Below are 23,342 nucleotides of genomic sequence, written 5' to 3'. Positions count from 1 at the left end.
CTCTGCCCCTTAATGCTCTCTGGTTGCTATGATAACGCGTAAAATATTTCTTTCAAAATAAGACACACAACTACAACAGGGGAAAGACCCAGGGAAACCGAGTTAACGATAAAACCCCTGAAAACCATAAATTTCACACCCGAGCTTCAACTCTCGCGGCCCGGTACCAGTCCGCGGCCCGGGGGTTGGGGAAGGCTGCCTTAGACAGTATCATTAGAAGGTATGGCATAAATTTTCCCTGCTATGCAGATGATACCCAACTTTATCTGTCCGTGAAGCTAGATAACACACACCAATTAGCTAGATAACACACACCAATTAGCTAGATAACACACACCAATTAGTTAAACTGCAGCAATGTCTTAAAGATACAAAGACCTGAATGACTGCCAATTTTAGGGATGGGTACCGGTTCTGACATAAACTGTAGTAACCAGACCGAAAAGCAGCGCACATTTAGGTGCTTTATTTCGGTGCTTGTTTTTCCTGAGCTGTGATACACTTTAGATTCTAGCCAATCATTTTACGTTTCCGAGGATAGTAGGCGGGTCCAGGTACGTACGTTCTTTTAGAGCAGAGCTACAGATTAAAAATGTCCAAGGCGAAGCGGTCAAAAGTCTGGCTGTACTTCACAGCAAAATATGCAAACTCAGCAGCAACAAGTGCTTTAAGCTGATACTGTGATACTGTCAAAGGAGGTAACACCTCAAATCCGATGAAACACCTGGCGACGCATAGCGGGGTTTTTTTTAAAAGCCAAGAAATGCGCTGTATTTGATAGCTTGCTGCGAGACCTCACACCAAGCGCATCTACTGCGCGTGGGTTGCCTGTTATCAGACCCAGAGTTACCAACATCCCCAAAAACACGAAGAGTAGAGTCCTGGCCCCTAGCCCTGCCAGTGTAGCAGAAATGATGACGGATGATGATGGCAGCAGCCGTTCTTCTCTGCGTGAGTAGCTTAATGTTGTTCGTGTGTGATTTACATTGAGTAGGCTAACCACGTTATTACATTAATGCATGTAAGGTGAACTAGCAAACATCATCATAGCTACATGCGTCTGTCTTCTTGTTTGATGGCAGATACTCCCTTCACCCTGGCCAAAAAGGCTAAAATGACCAAAGAAAAAGAGGGAAACGGCTAAACATGAGAGGTTTTTGGATAAGGTTTTTAAGCACTGCTTCCAGCCAAGAGTGATACCATATATGCCCCATAGCTGCAGAAAAGGCTAACATTGTTATCTTTTTACAAAAAACAGCTGAACATGAGAGGTTTTTGGACCAATTTTGTGTTCTCCATTCTTTAAGCACCGGTTTGAGCACCGTTTGAGCACCGGCACCGTTTCAAAAGTACCGATTTGGCACCGGTATCGGATAAAACCTAAACGATACCCATCCCTAGCCAATTTTCTGCTTGTAAATTCTGATAAAACTTTAGGTTACACTTGGCCCTAAACATCTTACAAACATGGTGTTTAACCAGATGCTGGGCTCCAGGAACACTGTGGAGTCTTGGAGTTATTTTTGACCAGAATATGTCCTTCAATGTTGGACTTCTTTTTCTTGCATTTGCACAATATCACTAAAATCTCAAACATACAGTCTTACTTAAAACTACAACCCGGTAAATAGTCTGTAAATAACAAGTAAGTGTTGTGACTTTAACATGAAAGCAAACAGAAACGATTCTTCACAACTGATTCATTTTAATTTGTGTGGTTTGTGGCTCAGAGTACTACGGAAGCGTAGAGCTGCCACCCAGGCAAAAGAAAAAGTGTATCACGTTATAACGTGAAAGGTTTATTGTTCTAACAAGATACTTTTCCTGTTTGTACAATATACTATTCACGTTTGAACAACATAATATCACGTTATTACAAGATACATATTATCACGTTCGTACAATATAAATATTATATTGTACGAACGTGATAATTATGTATATTTATATATATATATATAAATATATATATATATAGCCACCTACTTACTTATTGAGCTTCTTATGATGCAACTAGCAGCTGCTGTTAACAACTTATTTACCTTAGAGGTTTGAGTAACAAGCCACAGACCAAGTAGCAAAAATGTCACTGCAATTTCTCCAGAAACGACATTGTCTAGTTTCATATTGCTATTCTAGCTCTGGTTTTTATTTGTATTGCTGTTGTTGTTGTTGTTATTGTTCTTAATAGTGTGTTGTAAGCCTATTTGCCCTGCTCATAATATATATGTATAACACAATAACACACACATACACGTGTCGGTAGTTACTGACAGACCTGTTAAGCTTTACAGGAACATGAACAAATGTTCAAGCATTCTCTTTCTTTACCTTTTCTTCCCCTCTTACAAACTATTATCTTCTTCTTCTTCGAGTACAGTTGCAGCTGTTTAGTATTTGTTAGATTGCAACACCATGTTTTCCCAAACCAGTCGAGCAACATATTATGTATTCATTAAGTCTTTTGCAAGAGACAGGGAATTTGAGCTCACAACAACAACGACCACGTGTGTTCAGTTAAAGTTTTCAGGTATGGCGTTTTGCTTATTTAATGTTCTGCTTAGGCTGCACATCTAAACATATAAAACACTCATTTGAAAAGCTCTTCATCGACGTGTCTCCGCCCTCGTTGCTGTTACTGTGTCGGTGCTTCGTCACGCTTCCTTGTTTATGTTTTTTTCTTTTTTGCAGCCGCACGGGGATTTTCGCTCCACCCTCGCCGAGTTTGTTTGGCCGCCGAGCTGACCCATGGGATATGTAGTTTCGGGTGTCGCAGAAGACATTGCGCCGCGTGTCCAGCTAAACCCTAGTGATGGGATTTCCGGCTCTTTTTAGAGATCCGGCTCTTTCGGTTCGGCTCACTAAAAAGAGCCGGCTCTTTCGGCTCCGAACCGGCTCTTCAGGTTGTTTTGTTGCTTTAATTAATTTATTATTAACAATAATATAAAATTATGCACAAAAGGAATTACTAACGTAAAAACAAGTGGTTTTATTTATATATGTTTATATATAAATATATGCGGTGGCCCCTAGAGACAAAACACGTACAAACTCCAAAACACATTTCTAGCATGAACTGAACTTCCAAAGCAGAGCTACTAGATCACTTAAATTACACAATTGAAAGCATGTGTGTATTGTTTGTATATTTATACACAGGCACTCATATATATATTCAAATAATTTAAAAAAAAGTTCATTTACCTGTTATTACCACACACCAAATCCGGTCGTTGGTACTTGCTGGCTTGTGTAGCCACAAGATAACAAAGGCTCAACACTGCGCCCAGCATCCTGGAGCACTTCTGTTGTCTTTTGTACGTGTTTTGAGTTTTTATGTGCTTCTGAGTTTTTATATGCTTCTGAGTTTTTACGTGCTTCGGAGTTTGTACGTGTTTTTACGTGTTTTTGGAGTTTTTACGTGTTTTGGAGTTTGTACGTGTTTTTACGTGTTTTGGAGTTTGTACATGCTTCAGAGTTCGTACGTGATTTGAAGTTTGTATGTGCTTTGTCTCTAGGGGCCACCGTAAATATACTTTTATTTATTCACTCCACATAAAATGTAATAAATAAATCATATAATACAAAAATCAACTATTCACATTTCAACTTTTAACTATTTAAATTTTCAGCTTTTTCCTTTCACAAATTTAAAGTGAAAAGAACACAAAACACTGCAAACCACAACACAATTAAATATAAATTATAATATGAAAACTAAAAGAACATGCATATTCTCTGTCATATGGACCTGCATGAATAAACTTTCTCAATCCTTTATCATCTGCAACCGAAAATAGTTGTGGATGATTACTATACCTTTCTAATGTTGTTGTCCCTGCCTCTCTTTCTCTCTCTCTGGCTCTGTTCCTGTGCTACTGAGTGTAACTACCGCCCCTCCCCCCTCTGCCCAGCGTAAAGCACAAGGCTCGTGTGCAGAGTGAAGCGGAAAAAAAGTGCGAGAGAGAGGCTGAGAGAAAGAAAAAAAAAAAAAAACCCACGTGACGGCTCGCGATAAGGAGCCGGCTCGCGTCGTTCACTTCAAAGAGCCGGCTCTAAGAGCCATTTCGTTCGCGAACGACCCATCACTACTAAACCCTTTAAAACTACACTTCCCTCCCACTGGTCGGTTACGCAGCGTCAACGGATAAACTGGCTCGGGCATATACTGCAATAACTGGAGCTTCTTGCAAACAGCTGTCTCGCCGCCAGGAACAAAACACTGGTGAGTTTAGGCACTTATCGTCATACTCTAGGTTGCAGTGATGTTAAACGACTGTTAAAAATAACGGATAGTCTCGAGACGGTTTCAATTATACGTTCCGACGACGTTTATAGAGGTGACGGTAATAACAAGCCTCTGAAGTTAGTTCAGTAACAGCGAAACTGACGCCAAATGCGGTTATTTGATGTCAGCGGACGAAGCTGGTGTTCGCTGCCCGTAGCTGCTGCAGGTTTAACCGCAAATTTGTCCGTTAGAGACGTAAACAGCGGCTTTTTTTTCAGCGTGAGGCCGCGCGCTGGTTGGCATCGTCTTCTAGCCTTCACCGCCAGAGGGCGCTGGTTCCTCTGTTTGTTTACACTGCCAGGTATCAGCTCGTGACCAGCTGTAAAAAAAGGCATTAGCTGCGGTTACAACACATCGACAGGGGGGGGCATGTAACTGGATTCGGGGAGAGGAGTTTGAGACTGCCAAAGTTAGGGGTTATAACGGTATTATCACAGTACCGCGTAGATCTAGGGATGCCACAACAAGACTCCAATGAGGTTTTGTGCCAAAAAGTGATTACTCATGTTTCTGTCTGATTTTTTTTATGACTAATATCTGTGTTTATATACAGGCTGTAGTTTACAGGATTTATGTATATACAATAAAGAAATTAGCTGTTATCCAAGTATCTTTATGACTCTGTCTTATTGTATCAGGTCAGTGTTCTGCATTATAATCAACCCAGTCCTATTTGACCACTTTTAAAACTTTATAAAACTATTAACTAACTTTTGTTGTACTTTCTGCTGGCCTCTTTGCCATTATGCATATTTAGTTTTAGTTATTATAACCTTGCTCGCAACTATATTGTGATGTTGATGTTTAATAGTGTGCCCATCAGAGGGCACGTTGCAGACCGGTAAATGGTCGGTAAATAACAAATGAGTTTTGTGACTTATGACTGATTCATGTTAGTTTGTCTGGTTTTTCTAGATTTGACAAGTCAACCACTGCTTGCCTTCCGTGTCCTGACGAAAAACAGCTGATCTACGCAGAACAATGTTCAGTAATAATTAGGCTGATATGAGTAAATATTGGATTTTTAAATCACTGAGAACTGGTATCAGTCTTAAAAACCCTGTATCTAAAGCAGGGGTCACCAACTCCAGTCCTCGAGGGCTACCTTCATGCAGCTTTTAGTTGCATCCTTGTTTTGACACACCTGAACCAAATGAATGGCTTCATAACAGACCTTTGCCAAACGTCATGGCATGCTGAAGAGGTAATTCGGCTGTGTTGGGATGCATCTAAAAGCTGCAGGATGGTAGCCCTCGAGGACTGGAGTTGGTCACCCCAGATCTAAAGACTATAAACAGGCCACTTAACCCAATGCAGGGTGGTTGCCAGGCAACTTGAGGACAACATACTATATTGTGCATAATTCAACTTTCGTGGATATGAATAAGATATTTTTGTTGATAAATAAAAAGAATGTACAGTTCTTTTATAAGGTGTTGATAAGTGCTTAAATACTAAAAACAGATCATTTTAAGCTGTTGCTACATGGTTTCTAGGCAACATGTTAACATCTAGATAAGAACCTTCTGGAGCCTAAGATGTATCTGTGTGCAAAGCTCCTAATGGTGCAGGAGGAGACGAGCAGAAAGCTCTTTCGCGTGTTACAGTCAGATCTACAAACGAAAATGAGTTGGACAGGCCTGCTGTGAATTTTTTGTGGCATACAGGTCTTGCTCATCTTTTCACTACAACATATTGTCTCAGGTGTAGGTGGAGCTCAGCGGGAGCTCCACTGCTGCAGCAGTCTGGCAGTCGAATGTAAAGTGACACCACCGGTCAGCCGAGTGCCGCGTGATGGGTGGATGAATTTATTTAACTGATGTGTGGGGGTTTGGTTTTTTTCTTTATATGTAGCTTGGTGATAAAATGGAGTGAAAGTAGTCCCTGCTGTATAAACAGGATGTGCAGTGATTGATAGAAGTTTAATTGCATGCTGTGCCACTCTCACCTGCACATCTCACTTTGCCTTTCACTACAAGAGGCTGAACAGCAGGCATAGTCTAAGTCAGATAGAAATAATAACTCAGTGATTTGTGCAGCTGTTGGTGTCACTGCCTGCACTGTTAGACTGTTATGTGTATTTATTTTGCTATCCCTGTGAAAACCCACACCCTACTCATGCCTGTAGCTGGGTGTGGGTGGTGGTGCTGAAGCGTTTAATTGATCCCTGCGTGACTTCTGAACAAGCTTAAAGTGTTTTTCTCAGCAGCTTAGGTTTCTGTTTATGGGTGGGATGGGAAAGACGGTGCAACATAAAAAAAGAACTTGAGTGCTGCATCGAAGTGGAAAAACTGGAGGATTTATTTACTTTATTTCAGACCTACACGTTATTTCAGAGGACAATATTGTGGTATTGGTTGTATAATTGTTTTTTGGTTGCTTGGTTAATATTTGTACATTTCTTCCTTCCAGCTTTTAAAATTCGCTACTTTTGCTCATTTTAACCTTCAGTAATTTTGAAAATTAAGGGAGATTTAAGGTGTTATTTGGACAACATATCAATGTGAAATTCAGCCTACAACATAGCCCAGTCAAGAGGCTGATGCCGTTGGCAGCATTTGCACTTATCTGTCTGGTGTACCTGCGTTGCTCTGCAGCTGGCGGCAGTGTTTCTCTCTTCAAGTTGATATCAGAAATGGCAGCAGTCAGTCACAGTTGCTGTGATCACATTAACTTACAGTGTCGATTTAATACAGAAATATAAAGTATTTTCTGAAGTTTTAGGAACTAAGTAATTAATTTATTGGAAACATAATCAGCAGATCATTATAGTTAGTTGCAGGTTGATATATTAGAAAATGGACTCGACTTTCATCATCTACAAAAACCAAACTCTGCTTTTATATTTCTGTATGTCTGATAAAAGCATAACGATATAAGAAACTCAGGAGCTATTTTTCTCCAGTGAGTGCCTTTACTTTATCTAAATTTTCTGAATTTACATACATATTTTATTTGTTTACTTTTATTACTAGACTTACTTTGAACGTAATATTTTTCCAGTGCTGGTTTTCTACTTTTACTTGTGTAAAGCTTCTGAAAACAATTTTATTGTAAATTTGAAAATGATGCTCAGTCAAGTTCAGGTGTTCTTCTTCTCTCCTCCAGACGTCTGTGTGCTGCTGACAGCTGACAGAAATGTCAGAGACCTCCAGCGATGCAGAGTCCTCCTGTGGCTGGACTATTATTAGTAATGAGGTATAAATCCTTTCCTCTGTTTATCCTTTATCCTTACCACTTGTTGTCTTATGGTTTTTATCATTTTAATCAGGTCTGCATGGGTCATTAAGTATAAAATGTCAATGAATTGTTGAACATGTTGAAGAGATATGCTACATTACAGTTTCCTGTGTTCTTTCTTCAAGTTTATTTTAGAGTTTTACAAGATAAACAACTTTAACTGTAAACCAGAGTTTGCTGACACTGACAGCACTAGCCTGTTTATGCTTAGTTTTTTTCCTCATTAACAAGAAAAATTTAAAATATTTTTCTTCATTGATAAAACCTTCAACTTTTTGCTATAGCTGGTCAGTTACAGCTATAATTCATCATTAAATTGTCCTTTTCTGAATAGTTAATTACGGTCAGGTATTTATAAAGAAAGTTCAATGAAGTTCATCCTGTGTGTTTGGTTTTTGAACGTTTGTGTTTGCAGGGTTCAGATATTGAGACTTTGGGATCCGAGACAGCAGTGGAGTACGGAGCTGAGCTGTTAGAGCGCCCTCTGGTGCAAGAACCAGAGGCGCAGGATGTTCAGACATCAGTATCAGCTGGTAAAGCTCCTTCTTCTTCTTTTTTTTTATCCAGATGTGACTTTGATTGGAGTTTGTTTGACACAACACACATTTATGTTCACATTGACAGCTGTGTGTGCAGAAGAAAGGACTGCTGATTCACTGGACAACACTCTGGGAGAACAAACTTTAGATGAGACACTGAACGCCTCAGAGGTGAGAGGACATGAAAATGTCCCCGGAATAATTAATCCAGAGCCTCGTCCCTTCTTCTCGCTGTATAACTTGTCTTCATTGTATCGTCTGCAGGTCGGAGACGAAGCTGCAGGGAAAGAGCCCGTGCTGTCCTCCAGCGACCTCTCCGACATCGTGACTCTGCCAGACTTGAAGGAGGGGGAGCATGCCGAAGTGGAAGAAGAGGCAGCCGTCCATGAAGATCTTTACCTCGGCACCTCCTGCAGCAGCCAGTACGCCTTCAGTGCTGCAGAGACCGGTAGGACGGCGCGCACACACTAAAGACAGCTGATTTTATTACCAACATTAAAACAACAACACAAACATTTCTCCTGTTTGCCAAAGCAGGTTTGTTGTTGAGTCACTGGAAACTTCCACAGACTCTGATGAACTTAAGCAGCCGTCTGAGAAGTCAGCTGACCGGTGGCCGCTCTTTTCCAGGTGGCCTGATTTGAAAATGCAGTGACTCTGATTTGATGCTTAGCTTGGTGAGCAGCGCTCGAAACTAATCCTGATGCAGCTGAATCACTGTGAGGTGATGAGATGCTGTCAGACAGTTTAAAGCCTGTGTGCCTGAGCAAATATGAGGAGTCAAATACTTTGATTTATTTATTTAATTTTTCTGTGTGGAGAAGTGAGATAATAACAATAGCCTGTGTGTAAAGCATAGACAGTGGAGAGGGTTTCAAACTACATTTAAAGTCTCATCTGGTTTGTGTGGTATACATTTTTAACACACAGGGGTGTTTATCTTGTGAATTATGGTACCAGAACAGTTAAAATGTCTTGCGGTATGGCTGCCTTTAAATGACTGCAGTATTCCTTAGTTTCTTAGTCAGATCTGCCTCGTTCCTCCCATTTGGTTACAAAACCGTGAGATCGGGATAGCCAGGTCCAGGCTGCCAAACTGTCTGTAATCAGTGGTACTGTAGACTCAACTCTGTAGTTTTCTGAATGTGAATGCAGGAACAGTCTCTGGAGTAGCACCAGAGAAGTAGTGTCCTTTAAATTAGTTCTTTCTTTTTAGGAATTGGTAGATAAGTGTGTATGCTTGTGTTTTTCAAACACAGCAACCGAGGAAAGCAAATCTCTGATTAAACAAAGAGTTCTAAGCTTTGTTTTTGTTAGTGCTGGCTTATGTACCGGTTCTCAAGCAAGCTAAACCAGTGAGCTAGAGCATCCACTGTGGCTTTAAGGTAATATGACAGGGGCCAACAAGTAGTACTCAGGTGCAACTGTCCATTAAAGGTGTAGTTAGACTTCAGGGCAGTGTCACTGGTTCAGCCCATGTAAGATTCAAATGAGCTATATGTGGCCCACAGTGTACAAATGGATCAGGGGTCTCACTGCCAGTAAATGGTATTTATATAGCGCTTTACTAGTCCCTGAGGACCCCAAAGCACTTTACACTTTCAGTCATCCACCCATTCACACACTGGTGATGGCAAGCTACATTGTAGCCACAGCCACCCTGGGGCGCACTGACAGAGGCTTGTTGCCTGCATGATTAACTGCACCAATGCCTGCTTTTTGAAACCGTTTGCATGTGTGCTGTTTCTTGTTTTGTGCTTTTTTTCCTCTCTTCATGTAAAACTTCTCATTTTTTTAACCGTAGTTTTCCCAGTGCAGCCGCCAGCGGTGACAAACTCGAGCAGCAGCGAGGACGAGGCTGGACGCAGCGCCAGCACTGTTGTACGAAGACGAAGGTTGAGGAGGAGTACCACAAACACCGTGACTGACCCAGAGGACGAGGCTGTGTTGGAATCTCGCCCAAGTGATGATGATGATAAAGGGGAGCAGGAGGTTAAAGAACAGAAGCAGCAGCAAGAGGAGGAGGAGACTGAAGTGAGAAGAGCTGCTCGGGATGTTGAAGAGAGAGTCCAAAACAGCAGCATCTTCAAAACGTCGATCCTCATCACTGTCGTAATAGCTGCCTTCCTGTGTTTGGGTCACTTCTATGGTGAGTAGTCCAGCTTTACTGGGATAAATGCAGAAAGTTTTCTTGGACCTCAACTTTAGGGATGTACTGTAGCTCATGTGGTTCCACCTGTTTCCTGTCTACTGTAGGCTGTGGAACTAACGTGTAAAAACTTTCACTTACAGAGAAATACGAGATGAAAAAGAAGCTCTTTGATGATGACTATGTGATGGACCTTACATCCCAGGTCAGTGACTACACAGGTCCCGACTCGAGGAGTAATTTTATTATTTTTGGTAGAACAGTAATCATGAATTTCTGTGCCGTGCTTTTGATTTTTGTAACTTCTTACATGGATCATTTATCACTTTATTTGCTTTTATTCTTAAATCCTTCATAATGCTGTTGTGTGTATGAATTTGATCTACAATTGTGCAGTAAAAAAAGCATTAGAATTTACCAAAAGTCAGACTCAGATTGCTTGGATCCCTGGCTGAGTAGGTACTAAAAGAGTATCTGATATCAGGTACTACCACCTAATGGAAAATGCTAAAAACCTAGTCGAGCTGAGTTGGTACTAGTGTAACAGAAACTCACAGTCGTAAAGACTAAATGTGGATATTTACCTTCCTCTTATACAGGGGTGTCAAACTCTTTTTAGTTCAGTCCAAATTTAATCTGAAGTGGGGCATTAAAACAAAACACTGCTGCATATTTCTTAACTTATAACTTTATACACTGTGAAAAAGTTCACTTCAACCAGAGCTGAGATTTTAATAAATCTGGAACCAGAAGTCAAATGTGAAAGACATTTAATAGTACTTAATGATTTCACTGCTGTTTCCCACTTTATAAATCTGGCCTCAGGCCTCATGTTGGACACCTCTGCTCTTATAAGATGTGAAAAAAATATAGAACCAACAACCATCTGGGTATTGAGCTTCAGCTCCCATGAACCATATTCATCTTAGATAGATAAAAAAAATTAAAAGATGGAGGAGCCATAAGCAGGACTTTGATGGGCTTGTTTTACTTCTTTTTCTCACTTAGGAAGAGTTGTTCGAGTATGGCATGGAAGAAATGCATGACGACCAAATTCCATTGCTCATGGAGCTTGAGAGTATTAGGAACGAGAACCAGGAGCTCATTCTGAAACAGGCTCATGTTCAGGTAACTGATGGTGACACTCCAAGTTTATAATATTCTGTCAGAGCCACTTCGCATTTTATTTTGAGCATTTTAACTTAATATACATCAATACAAACTTTATATCCCGGGGTTATGTATATGTATGTAATAATACCTACATAAATAAATAAAAAAATGTACACATTTTTCCAGATACACAAATGCCAAATCTGTATCTCTTAAAATTTTAAAAAAATTTAAAAAAAAAAACCCAGGAAAATGACATCACTTACTCTTGTGATGGTGCACATGAAAACATGTGATAATTCTTTCTGACAACGTGACAGCATATATTCAAACATAGGACGTGCTGATCAGCTCTATAACCCCCCCCCCCCCAAATCTGGATCATAATGTTTTTGTTGCTGCGTACACTTTTCACTTGATTTCTGCAAACCCAGTAGAAGAACAGGGTGTTTCTATGCAAGAAGAATTATTCCTCCACCACACTTGGTTGCGTTTTTCTGGTATTTAAAAATAGAAATACTAAATATTTCGTTTTATTGTTGAAATATTGAATGATTTTAGTGAATGCACTGCTTCAGGTAATCACAGCATATGCAATCTTATGTCTGTTCCTCTTTTTCCCATCAAGACCCAGAGAGATAAGTTGGAAATGTTGCTGAAAGAGAAGGAGGAGGAGAACACTAACATGGTGTCTCAGCAGCAGAAGTTAGCAGCTGAGAACCAGCTGCTGAAAAGCTCTCTGCAGCGAGAAGAGATGTCGTTGTCAGCCTTACAGGAGGAGCTGAAGAGTCTGCACTCTAAGATCAGAGATCTGGAGTCGATGGAAGAAGGAGCCGACTTGCTGCTGTCAGAAAACCAGAACCTGAAAGAGCAGCTGGAGGAAGAGAAGCAGGTGACCAGAAGCTTCCACGGCCAGCTGACTAACATGATGGTCGAAACACAGACGCTGAGAAAGAAATTTGACAAAGAGAGGAAGGTCACAGATGAGCTGAGGAGAGAGCTAAGTCAACTGAGAAGTCGATTCCCAGGAGCCGGAAAGGAATTGGGTTCAGAGGCGGAGGAGCTGCAGTCCCGCCTGATGGAGCTGGAGAAGAGGCTGAGCTTTGAGCAGCAGCGCTCTGACCTGTGGGAGCGGCTGTATGTGGAGACCAAAGAGGAAAGAGCCAAAGGAGACACAGAGCCCAAAGTGAAAAAACCAAAGCATGGCATGGCGGGAAAAGTGAAGGAGACGTTTGATGCTGTGAAGAACTCCACCAAGGAGTTCGTACACCACCACAAGGAGCAGATTAAAAAAGCCAAAGAGGCCGTGAAGGAGAACCTGAGGAAGTTCTCTGACTCTGTCAAATCCACTTTCAGACATTTCAAGGATTCTGCCTCAACCTTCATCAATAAAGCCCGAGGGCTTTATAAACAGAGAAGCAATGAGAAGAATACAAGGGAGTCGTGGCAGCACAGATCCCACAAGCCTCATCAACGACACAAACACGACTCTGGCCACAACACCCGGAAGTCAGGAGACAAAGTTCACCAGGACTGGGAACAAAACGCTCACAAAGCCCACATGAAGGGATGCTCCGGGGTTTTCGACTGTGCCTACCAGGAATCCACCAGGCTCTTCAACAAAGCCACAGAGCCAATCAGAGCTGACGAGTTTCACAAGCTGCTGCAGAGCTACCTGCAGCAGGAGGTCGACCACTTCCACCATTGGAAGGAGCTGGAGACGTTCATCAACAACTTCTTCTGCAACGGAGTGTTCATTCACGACCAGATGCTGTTCACAGACTTTGTGAGCGGGGTTGAAAACTTTCTCGCAGACATGCGCAAGTACCACGGCCTCGATGATGACGCTTTCGGGGATCTTGATGACTACATCTACAGGCACTTCTTTGGAGAAACAAACACAAAGAGTTACAGCCCGAGGTGAGCGTCCAGAAAGATCCTTTAATTTATTGTTAGGTTGCGTCTGAATAATTTATAAAAGTTCTGGATGGGTGAAAATAAATTCTAGATTAAAGTCATAAATTTACAAAAAAAAATCCACCAAATTTCTCGGAAACAGTCCAAGTGAAGCTGTTATAGTGATCTAAACTAAAAATGTGTGAAAAATTACTAAAATAAAAACAGACCTTTAAAAATAAAGCCAGCTCCTCTAAATGTTCAATAAACAGTAATAATCAAACTAGAGCGCTCAGACACTTTTACAGCCTCACGCTGACAGGAAAATGGGGCGGAGCTCATCAAAGGTGGCTCGATAACTGTAAGGAAGCAAAATAATGGCTCAATAGTCACACTAGAGTAAAACTATGAAGGTCAGCTCATTTTTTTCATTACTTTTTTCTTTTCTTTTCTTGCAACTGACTGCAAATTGTTACTTGTGCAACTTTTTGAGCACAAGGCGATTGCACAGGTCACCTGGTGGGTGGAACTCAAGACTCCAAACAACCGCAGTCCATCAGAGACTGACTGGTTGGTGAAGAATTGCAATCAATTGCTGTAACTCAAATTACTTGTAAATAATGTAATTTCACTGTTTTCAATCGTTCCTCTTTTTGGTTGAATGTTGTTTGTAGTTCTAAAAATTAATAACTGAAGTAATTTAATCAAAATTCATATGTCTGTAGTTTGATTATCTACTGGAAATAACTGGTGTAACATACAAATCATAAATGGTTTTTCTCCTTTAGTCCTGCATACAATTCAAACACAGGGATAAGTGTATAAACAGTTTTATGAATGATTTATTGGGTTGTACAAGCCTTCATCGGGTGTTTAGATAAGCTGATTGAATCTTTACAATAAAATGTGTACTTGGAGTCCACCTCTGACTTTTCTGGCTGACTTTAAGCTTAAATAGTGGAATAAGTACGTGGCATCTTCTACCAGTTCTATTATTCTGATGTCTGCTTACATTTTAGCATTTACACAGGGTCCATTTAAGCCAGGGAGTGAAGGTCATTATTAGAGGCACACCAAGTGCCGTCACCACTAATTACTATTGCCATGGTAACAGGTTTGCACCTGAAAACAAACAAAAAAATACACCTTTTGTCCCCCACAAAGGTTGGGGTTAGGTTAGTTGAGTGAGGACTGAACCTGTTTTCTTCAGCGCTGCAGCCGGTTCATATTAATTTCTTTATATCATCACGCTCACAGTGATGTCATTCGTCTGTGTTGTGTTTGAATCATCCAGTGGGCCGTTTGAAGGACCCGAGGCAGACTCAAAGGAGGAATCGAGGACAAAGCAGGAGCAGCGTAAGCAGCAGCGAGCCCGGTCTCGGCCCCACAGCGAACGCAAGTGGAGCCGATCAGGAAGAAACGCAGACAGACACATGGCTGACGTGAAGATAGAGCTGGGCCCGATGCCCTTTGACCCCAAATACTGAAGCGATTTCAGCTAGTTTATTACAATGGCTACAAACTTTAGTTGCAAAGTCATCTTTTTTGTTTTTGTAAGTTTGCACAACTTTTGAATGCTACTGAACGGCCTTCAGCTCTTTGGTGTTTGGTGAAGAAATCATTAGGTTGGAGTGGAAGACGCGGCCTAACTACATGTAGCTTGAGTTTATCTAAGATGTTAAACTGAGTCATTCTTTAAATTTTGGCTGGTAAATTTTAGACTGATGAGCACCTCCCTCTTCAGCCCCAACACCTTCATTTAAAAACAGCAGAGACTAAAAAAAAAAAAAAGGGGGGGGGGGGCACTTCTGGATGTTTCTGTGTTCAGTTTGATGGTTTTAATTTGCTGCTACACTAACAGCTTTGTGTGATGTGAGAGCTCACATGCTGTTTCCTATCATTCCACCTTTAACTTAATTTAACTGGACAGTTTCACTTGTGATGGAAAAGGAAAAAACTGGAAAAAATAACATTTGAGGAAATATAACTGTATATAAAATGTTTTTTTTAAATTGATGAAAATTTAAATTGATGAAAATGAATGACAAGATTTAAGTGTAAAATATTTATTTCCATTTGAAAAAGAAAACCCCCCCACATGTTTTGCCATAAGGACAGAAAGTTCCCATTGCTCCAGTGTTTGTCAGTGCCTTTCATAAATAAAGATGCTTCCTCCGACTCTTCCTTCAGGAAAATGAGTGTGAAATATCTTTGCTGCCCTCACAAAGTTATTCCCTTCCAAAAATACAGAGATTTCCTGTGAAGAAAACACACAAAATGTGCTTAAAAACACTGCAAGCAAAAATTAGAAATGTAATTTGTGTCTTACCTTTTCCAAAACATCAAACATGATCAGATGGGTGGGCAGAGAGGACTTGTATGGGAATGAGGTCCTGAACCAGAGAAGAGGCTCCTCGTAAAATCTCTCAGCTTCATCCACGTAAGCTTCCTCTCCCAGATCTGGAGGACACTCGAGAAATCTCATCTTAATCGGGCAGTGGATGTGGCTGTGAGGAGACAGGACCATCAGCTGCATAGCATCATAATGTGATCGAGGAAATGAGCTCTGAAGACTGACAGAGGACAGCTAAGCACGTTTATATGAATCAATCTTTCGTACCACAGCAGATACATTATTAAAACATGTTTCCAGTGTTTTATTTTGAAAACTCTGATTTTAAGTGAATAAATCTTAAATATCAGGTTGAGACAATCCCAAATCTTGAAAACGTGGGATGCTGTGTGAAATGAAAACAACTGAATGCAGTGGTTTGGAAATCTATTGAAACACATCAAATACCTGTAGAAGGGTGTTGAGTGGCAAGGCATGAGAAAGAATACATCCGGCTGTGGACGGGTGGTGGAGACATTGCCTACGTCACAAAGTGGCTGTAGGTGGTTCATGACGTCCAGAGTGCCTCGCTGGTGAATCAGACCAGTGTACAGAGCAGGAATAAGATTGGCCGATAACAAGACGGCTGCTGCAGGTCGACGCCACGATTTCAGATGAGCCAAAGAAATCCCTGTGGAAAGAAAACGTTTATTATATAAACACATCTGGATGGAAATGACCACATACTGCAGTTCTGATGTGAATACGTGACTTACCACAGAAGACCATACAGAAAGGCAGCACTGGATAAATGAATCTGAACTCCTTGTGTGGAAGCACACTGGAAGGAAAAAATAAAACAGGTCAGACTGTCTACCAACCAGGACCCACAGGAAGCTTTATAGGAATCTGTTACATAACAAGTAGCTGGAATTTAAACAGGTTTCACACTGTTAAAAAAAATAAAGAAAAACGTTTGCAAATGTCTTAGGAGAACTCAAAATGAACAAAGGGTTTTGTTGAGCGTAAAAATAAATAAATCTGCACAGAGATCTTTAAACCATCAATTTAAACTCCGTCCCTTCTCCTCTTCTTTGACTATGTGACATCCTGGATGTCTAGAACAGAAACAGGTGAGCAAAAAAAAAAAATATATATATATATATTGGCTGATCTATCAACTTTTTAAATCACCAAAATAAAATTGGTATCATAAATAATAAATGAGTCAGACTCTAAATCAAACTGAATGGTGAAGTGAATAATTAAGTTACAATGTTCTGTTGGAAAAAATCTGGCTCGTGACATTTGTGCAGAGGTCTCTTTGACGAGCACCACCAACATAAATGTTTTAAATGGGCCAAACACACTATGCACGCTCTGCAACACCAAAAAAATGCCAGAGAACATGAAAAGAGCTAAAGCCACAGACACAGCCTCCAATTCGCCCAGATCCAAAATCCACACATGCATGCGTTGAAAGAAACTCCACCCATAGAAGGCTCCACTCTGCAGCCAATCGGGGTCCAAACAGACATCAAATATTTCACACTAATCTTTTTCTTAAAGAATAAAAATAAGGGGCAAAGGAAACTCTGCATTTGTGTTTAATAACCATAAGCCAGCATCACAAGAACAGGTAAGCAGTGTGTGTTGCAGCTTCACCTGTAAACTGCGATGGTCCAGACGACAGCTGCCAGCAGGATTTTGTATCTCTTGAAGGCGAGCATGCAACCGTGAAGAAAGAGCGGGAGATGAGGGCCGATCACCACGGCAAAGCCCTGAGTGAGGTACCAGTGCCAGGGGTGAGAGCCGTAGAAATCAGCCACACCGTGCAAGATGTTAAACTTGAGGAAGTTAAACTGCACTGGTGTCCACTGGAAAACAGAAAGGAGCCGTTACAGCCAACCGACTTCATGCTGGGTGTGTGTGTGTGTGTGGTGTGTGTGTGTGTGTGTGTGTGTGTGTGTGTGTGTGTGTGTGTGTGTGTGTGTGTGTGTGTGTGTGTGTGTGTGTGTGTGTGAGTGAGTGAGACACACAGATTTTACCTTCTCATAGAAAAAACAGTCAATCGCTGTTGAAGTGACAACGGCCAACGTCCTAGTGATGACAGAACAATCATACACCGGAGACAAAACACTGTAAAGCTAACGGTTATAGAGGAGAAGAGGCTGAAAGTACGAACCCTGTGGGAATGTAGTGATGAGTGATGAGCCTCAGTTTGTTGTCTTCCTGCCAGAAATGATACAACAGCAGAGGAAACCAGACGATCACAGCTGTCGGGCGAATAATCACAGCCAAGGCCACCAGGGCCAAGTACTTCTTACTGGAAAACAGCAGTGTGTATATAAAACACCCCACAGAGATCATCAGGGTAAATAAAAAGTACATTTCGCTTCTATATAATTCAACAGGAGAGACTTTTGTGCACAGCTTTGCTTTAAAACTGCCGGCAATCAGTTTAGATGGAGGTTATTATTTATAACTCTGATCAAGCTACATTTCAGATGTTTATTTTGGTCTCTGGTTATGTGGAGTGATGGGGAGGGCTCAGACTGATGGGGAGTCGGGTGTGGCCTGTTTTGGTTTTAATTTATTGTTTATTTAAAGCATAGCTGAGGTTACAGTTTACACTACTGTGAAATGAAAAGTGTAAGTTCACTTCAAGGATACTTTCTGATATGTATTATTGTGTGTGATTTTTTTCTCTTGTTTTTAATGTATTTTTATTGACTTTTTAATTCAGTTTTTTTTTCTACTTTTAACTTTTTCTGATTTTTTTTCCCCCTTTTTTATTTATTTCATGTTTCTTAAATCTATTTTAGAATAAATTCTATTTAAGATCAAGACCTGCTGTGTGTTTTGGACCCGGGCAGAGGAAAGTAAGAAAGAGCCAGAGTGGTGATGGTGGCCTCCATGCTGTTGGTCAGAGTCCTGGTGCAGCAGAACCACGTAAACCAGGAGCACATGTGACAGAAGAACTGGAGGTGAAAGACAAGTGAGGATTAGGTATGAAAACTGCAGAGCACTGAAGCCGTTTTTACTATTATTATTATTATTATTATTATTATTATGCTTAAACCGCAGTGTGAATTGAACAAAATGCAGGTTTCCATCTTCCATCTTTAAAATAATCCCAAGCACAGTCACCATGCAAAACAGTCTGCTTATATTCACTCAAATCTTTCATTATCTGCATACATCCACCTACTGTCCATCTTGCAACATCCTGATTTTCCAGCGTTTGAAGCAGGAAGAAGAATTTCACGTCAGCAAACGAAGCCAGAAGCGACTGAAGAATTCGCGGAAGCCAAATCTGAAGAGCCAGACAAGTTTATAGAAACTTCGTGACTACAGGAAATCGTTCAAATGCTCATTAAAAAAAGATTACTGAGAGAAAATAATAAAGAAACTTGCCAGCAGCTGAACCGAGTCGTAGCTGATGAACTGTAAGATCTTATATAAGAATGCAAAGAGAAGTGGATATGAGAATCCTCTTATTCCCGCCTTCCATTCCCAGGTCAGATACCCATAAGTTACTGTGTTAAGGTTATAACAGGATAGAATAACAATGGCATAAAGCTCCTTTTGCGATTTAAAACAGTAAACAGTCACTTCATGTATCTCTGCTGGGAACCATAAACATAAACAGGGGGTTTGCAGATTTCAGTTTAGTTTTTTATTTTCTTAATGTTTAACTGGTGGAATTGTATCAGGGGCAACAATTAGGAAGTTCAGAAAAGCACAAAAAAGTAGAGCTCAACAGTCTAACCAAATTTGCAATCACTGGCAACTTTTCAACTGTTAAAGCAAATATTTAATCAGCAAATCACAGGCCAGCAACTCAACTGCAATTAGACATGGTGACATGATCAAGACACCTGCTGAATCTGAGCATCACATTGGGGAAGGAAGGTGATTTAAGTGACTTTGAACACAGCAAAGTTGCTTAAAATATTAAATAAAAGTAAATGAATGAATAAATGTGCACGTATCCACTGTCCCCTCAGTGACGGGTGTCTCCCAAAAAGGATATTTGAAGACCATCCTATGGGAGACCTCCAGAGACTGCCAGTACTCATCCGGGACGAAGCTGGTTTGAACCAGGAGGCAGTTAATCAGTCTGAACACGACACAAAACACGGTCACGCTCAGCACACCTGTGGAGGTCAGACAAATGAGCACATTTGAGCAGCTGCGGTGAACATCTGTTTTATTTCTCTTTGTGATAAATCTCAGAGCCCCACCGATGTTCAGGGGACTCTCCTCCTGCCTGGAGTACAGCTGGGATTTACGTCTCCTCAGCTTCACGTCCTCCACTTTGCTCCCAAACTTCAGACGTGAGCGCAGATTCTCCATCTTCACATAAACCTCTTGCGGGCATAGCTCCCCTCACCTGTCCCCGGATGTGTTGCAGCAGGTAAGTTCGCTCCTCACACAATCAAAAAGTTAACATATACGATCAGTTTTAAAAGTGAAGAAAAACTGAGCTCCAGGCCTGCCGACAGGGACGAGCGAGCTTCGGGTTTATTTAACAAGCATATTAGACTGTTACATCTCCAAAAAGTCTTCATAAATGTGAGTTAACTTCAGTTAGCTAAATGAACTATGGAGCGCTTCCGCAATCATGTCTACTTCCGGTGAAATGTTCTTCCCCGCCTTCAAAATAAAAGCTCCGTTATTTATTTTGTCATCCTGTTGTTTTAAGGTTGCATATATTATCCATTCACAGATGCTCAACTGGATTTAGATTAGGAGAATTTGGAGGCGAAGTCAACACCACACACTCATTGTTTTGCTTTGTGGCAGACTTCAGCCATTAGGGAATGCAGTTTCCATGGAAGGGTGTACATGGTCTGCAACAATACTTATGTAGGTGGTACATGTGGGTTTTCCAGCAAAACATTGTCTAAAGCATCATGCTGCCACCACCAACTTGCCTTCTCCCCATAGTGCATCCTGATGCCTGGTTTTCACCAGATAAAACATGGACACACCTGCCCATCCACGTGATGTAAAATAAAACATGATTCATTTAAACAGGTGATTGCCCCATGGTCCAGTTTGTTGTTGGTGCTTTTGGTGGTAGACGGGAATCAGATTGATCTGTAATGCACAGGGGTGTTCTGACACCTCTGTAGCTCGTCAGAGAGCCTTGGTTGCCCATGCCTCTGTCACTAGTTCACTACTGTTCCTTCCCTGGACTACTTTCAGATACTGACCACCAGAGATGTGCAGCAATGTGTTACAAGTACAATTAATGCAATTACATTTTTTTTCAAGTAACGAGTAAAGTAAGGGATTACTAATGCAAAAAACTAATTAGATTACTCTTACCTTCCCATGAGCATGCTGTGTTACTGCATTACTAAACCATTTTGTTTGTGAGTGTGACAATGACATACGAATGTGCGACGTCCATGGTAACAACAGAAGTGTGTAGATCAACAGTCGATAATATAGAGTGTGGGAGACAGTATGACAATACTGCATTTAAAGCTTGGAAGTACTAACATTACTTTGAGTTTGATTCTGTAAAAAGTGACAAAAACATTAGCGTCCACTGTACACTCTGTGTGGGAAGAAAATGTGTTTCTACAGTGTAAAAATTAAACTTGAGCAAGCACCTAGCAAACCGACATGGCAATGTGAAATTCACAGACAAGGCCCCGGATCCCCCCGCTGACATGACTGCTGTGGCACCGGACAAAGGTCAGACGGCTCCACTCCTGCTAGAGAGATGAAAATAGATTTAAAAGCGACAGGACTTAATGCAGCAGAATCTTTGATTGTATTTATTTTGCTGTGTTTTACTTGCATCTATTTGAAAGAGTGAGTATAACCACAAAAATTTTTATTTTATATGCCAGAATATCCATCCATCCATCCATCTTCATCCGCTTTGTCCGGGGCCGGCAGCCCCCGCGACCATTGCTCTTCGACCCCAGAATATGCAGGCATATATAAGTCGAAGAGCAATGCATATAATTAAATTTTTGTTTGAATCAATATTTATAAAGTTAAAATATTAAAACTTACCAAACAACATTGAAAAAGAGAATTTTTCAATTGATTCAAAATTATATGATGGATTATGCCAAAAAATAGAATTGGGCTTAAAGGTCTATTATTATTATTATTATTATTATTATTATTATTATGTCATATCTTACATTGTGTCATATTTTTAAGAAAAATATTCCTTTGAAACTCAAGCCCTGACAGGAAGTAAAACAAAACAAAACAACAACTTCACCTGCTCATGTGTCCCATAATATTAGCTTAGGTATTATGTCAAAATATGTTTGCTTTTTCGGTGGGTTTTTTTTTTGTTTGTTTGTTTTTGTTTTTTTTTTTTGTGTGTGTGTGTGTGTGTGTGTGTGTGTGTGTGTGTGTGTGTGTGTGTGTGTGTGTGTGTGTGTGTGTGTGTGTGTGTGTGTGTGTGTGTGTGTGTGTGTGTGTGTGTGTGTGTGTGTGTGTGTGTGTGTGTGTGTGTGAGCAAGTAACTCTACGCTCCTGTAGGTGGTGCAGTGCAGTTTTCTTCTCAGCGTAGAAGAAGAATGTCATCCTGCTGTAACTGACTGTCCTGCTTGTTCTTTCTTCTGTTTTTTTATCTCCTCGGGTTTTTATCTTTGTGCGTCTGCTCCGCAGTTACAAATACATCGATCAAAAGGCTTCCTCGGTGAGCTATGAAAGTTACAAATAATTTTTAAATAAAATTTTTTTAAATTTCAAATGTTCCCAGCTAGAAGGTGAACACACTGTGAAGCTAGCGATCGGCCTCTTCTATTATCCGATATGGATTTTTCAAAATAATAGTATACATATAGTTAGTTTTCCAGAGGAAAAAAAAAGCACTGAGCGGTGGTGCAAACGAATTTGCTAAGACCTAAAAAGACTTTTCACTTTCCTCACATTTTTGTGCCTTTGTGGTAAAGAGATGAGTGATTTCACTACTGTTTTCACATGTTTCAAAGCTGTGTGCTGGACTGACTTGAGCATTTAAAGTGTCTTATAACTCTTTTGTTGTTCTTTTAGGTTCACTATTGGGAAATCCTAATTTTTTTTTTAAAAGAATAATAAATCATGTTTCGAAGAAGACTGCCTTTCACACAGTTAGCCTTTGCCACAATGCTTGGAGTTGCCGGTGGAATTTACATCTACAGACCTTATTTCGAGACTGTGCCAAAAACATCCGGAGAGCAGATCCAGGACAAGCCAAAGAAAGAGAATGAACTGGACTGAAGGAGTTCGAGAAGGCAGGAGGCTGCTGGACTGGAGGCCAAACAAAAAGACAAGATCACCATGGATTAAGTCATACTGATTCCTGCTGTTTGTGATTATAAATTTACAGAATAAATATTTAATAATTTCATGTTCTCATATCTGTTTCAGAATGACTTCTAACAAAATTAGTTACTCATCAGTTTCTTAAAAAGAAAAGTCTTTTCCTTACACTCTAACAGTTGTCTGTAGGAGGTATCTCTCATATGAGTAAATGCTGTTACCCATGAGACTGTGAGCCCATAAAGCTTAGACATAACTTAAATTGATCAAACATTACTAAAAGCACTGTAACAGCCCTCTAGTTGTCCTTAGTTGCCCTTGCTGAGTGTTATAAAGTGCCACATTCACGTGTAGACATCTGCAAAGAGAAAATGAGGTTTGTGGTTCTCAGAAGCCTGAAAACAGGTCACATTTTGTTCTGCCACATGAAATACATTTGTGTCTCTTCATGGAATAAATGAACTAACAATGCAACTATATAAAAAATATATATACATT

At 40.5% G+C, this 23,342-nt stretch overlaps 3 protein-coding genes across 4 annotated transcripts; 2 read left to right on the top strand and 1 right to left on the bottom strand.

The window, feature by feature from the left end:
- The first annotated feature begins 4,091 nt into the window (after positions 1 to 4,091).
- Positions 4,092 to 15,289, top strand: ccpg1 (cell cycle progression 1). Of its 2 annotated transcripts, XM_085401414.1 has the most exons (11): positions 4,092 to 4,225; positions 7,397 to 7,486; positions 7,944 to 8,061; positions 8,153 to 8,238; positions 8,332 to 8,515; positions 8,605 to 8,697; positions 9,872 to 10,216; positions 10,360 to 10,421; positions 11,225 to 11,344; positions 11,958 to 13,249; positions 14,520 to 15,289. In XM_085401414.1, exons 2-11 carry the CDS (start codon positions 7,427 to 7,429, stop codon positions 14,710 to 14,712), a joined length of 2,553 nt encoding a protein of 850 aa, XP_085257540.1. In that variant the 5' UTR covers positions 4,092 to 4,225; positions 7,397 to 7,426; the 3' UTR covers positions 14,713 to 15,289. The 2 variants fall into 2 exon arrangements, with proteins under 2 accessions (XP_085257540.1, XP_085257549.1); XM_085401423.1 differs by lacking the exon at positions 8,605 to 8,697.
- A 55-nt stretch (positions 15,290 to 15,344) lies between these two features.
- On the bottom strand, positions 15,345 to 20,207 carry pigb (phosphatidylinositol glycan anchor biosynthesis, class B). Its single transcript, XM_085401434.1, has 12 exons — positions 19,805 to 20,207; positions 19,594 to 19,717; positions 18,975 to 19,092; positions 18,769 to 18,873; positions 18,408 to 18,538; positions 17,743 to 17,883; positions 17,606 to 17,657; positions 17,223 to 17,434; positions 16,334 to 16,398; positions 16,026 to 16,248; positions 15,555 to 15,732; positions 15,345 to 15,482 (listed from the first exon to the last, which is right to left on the bottom strand). Exons 1-12 carry the CDS (start codon positions 19,914 to 19,916, stop codon positions 15,369 to 15,371), a joined length of 1,575 nt encoding a protein of 524 aa, XP_085257560.1. The 5' UTR covers positions 19,917 to 20,207; the 3' UTR covers positions 15,345 to 15,368.
- A 1,874-nt stretch (positions 20,208 to 22,081) lies between these two features.
- On the top strand, positions 22,082 to 22,932 carry pigbos1 (PIGB opposite strand 1). The gene is made up of 2 exons (XM_085401447.1): positions 22,082 to 22,239; positions 22,596 to 22,932. Exon 2 carries the CDS (start codon positions 22,644 to 22,646, stop codon positions 22,800 to 22,802), a length of 159 nt encoding a protein of 52 aa, XP_085257573.1. The 5' UTR covers positions 22,082 to 22,239; positions 22,596 to 22,643; the 3' UTR covers positions 22,803 to 22,932.
- The last annotated feature ends 410 nt before the right edge of the window (positions 22,933 to 23,342 follow it).

The sequence above is a fragment of the Rhamphochromis longiceps genome, linkage group LG1 (genome assembly GCF_057381845.1).
Source record: "Rhamphochromis longiceps isolate RC_006_pf linkage group LG1, R_longiceps_female_GT1.1, whole genome shotgun sequence".
NCBI classification, from domain to species: domain Eukaryota; kingdom Metazoa; phylum Chordata; class Actinopteri; order Cichliformes; family Cichlidae; genus Rhamphochromis; species Rhamphochromis longiceps.
Note: the sequence above shows the minus strand (reverse complement) of the source record. Positions and strands in the feature narration are given on the sequence as shown.

Coding starts and splice junctions, on each gene's coding strand:
- ccpg1 (XM_085401414.1), top strand. CDS start 7,427: ATGTCAGAGACCTCCAGCGATGCAGAGTCCTCCTGTGGCTGGACTATT. Junction 8,062..8,152: donor TCAGACATCAGTATCAGCTG/GTAAAGCTCCTT, acceptor TCACATTGACAG/CTGTGTGTGCAGAAGAAAGG. Junction 8,239..8,331: donor AGACACTGAACGCCTCAGAG/GTGAGAGGACAT, acceptor TATCGTCTGCAG/GTCGGAGACGAAGCTGCAGG.
- pigb (XM_085401434.1), bottom strand. CDS start 19,916: ATGGAGAATCTGCGCTCACGTCTGAAGTTTGGGAGCAAAGTGGAGGAC. Junction 17,658..17,742: donor CATCACTACATTCCCACAGG/GTTCGTACTTTC, acceptor TGTCATCACTAG/GACGTTGGCCGTTGTCACTT. Junction 17,435..17,605: donor ACTGTTTTTTCTATGAGAAG/GTAAAATCTGTG, acceptor TCTGTTTTCCAG/TGGACACCAGTGCAGTTTAA.
- pigbos1 (XM_085401447.1), top strand. CDS start 22,644: ATGTTTCGAAGAAGACTGCCTTTCACACAGTTAGCCTTTGCCACAATG.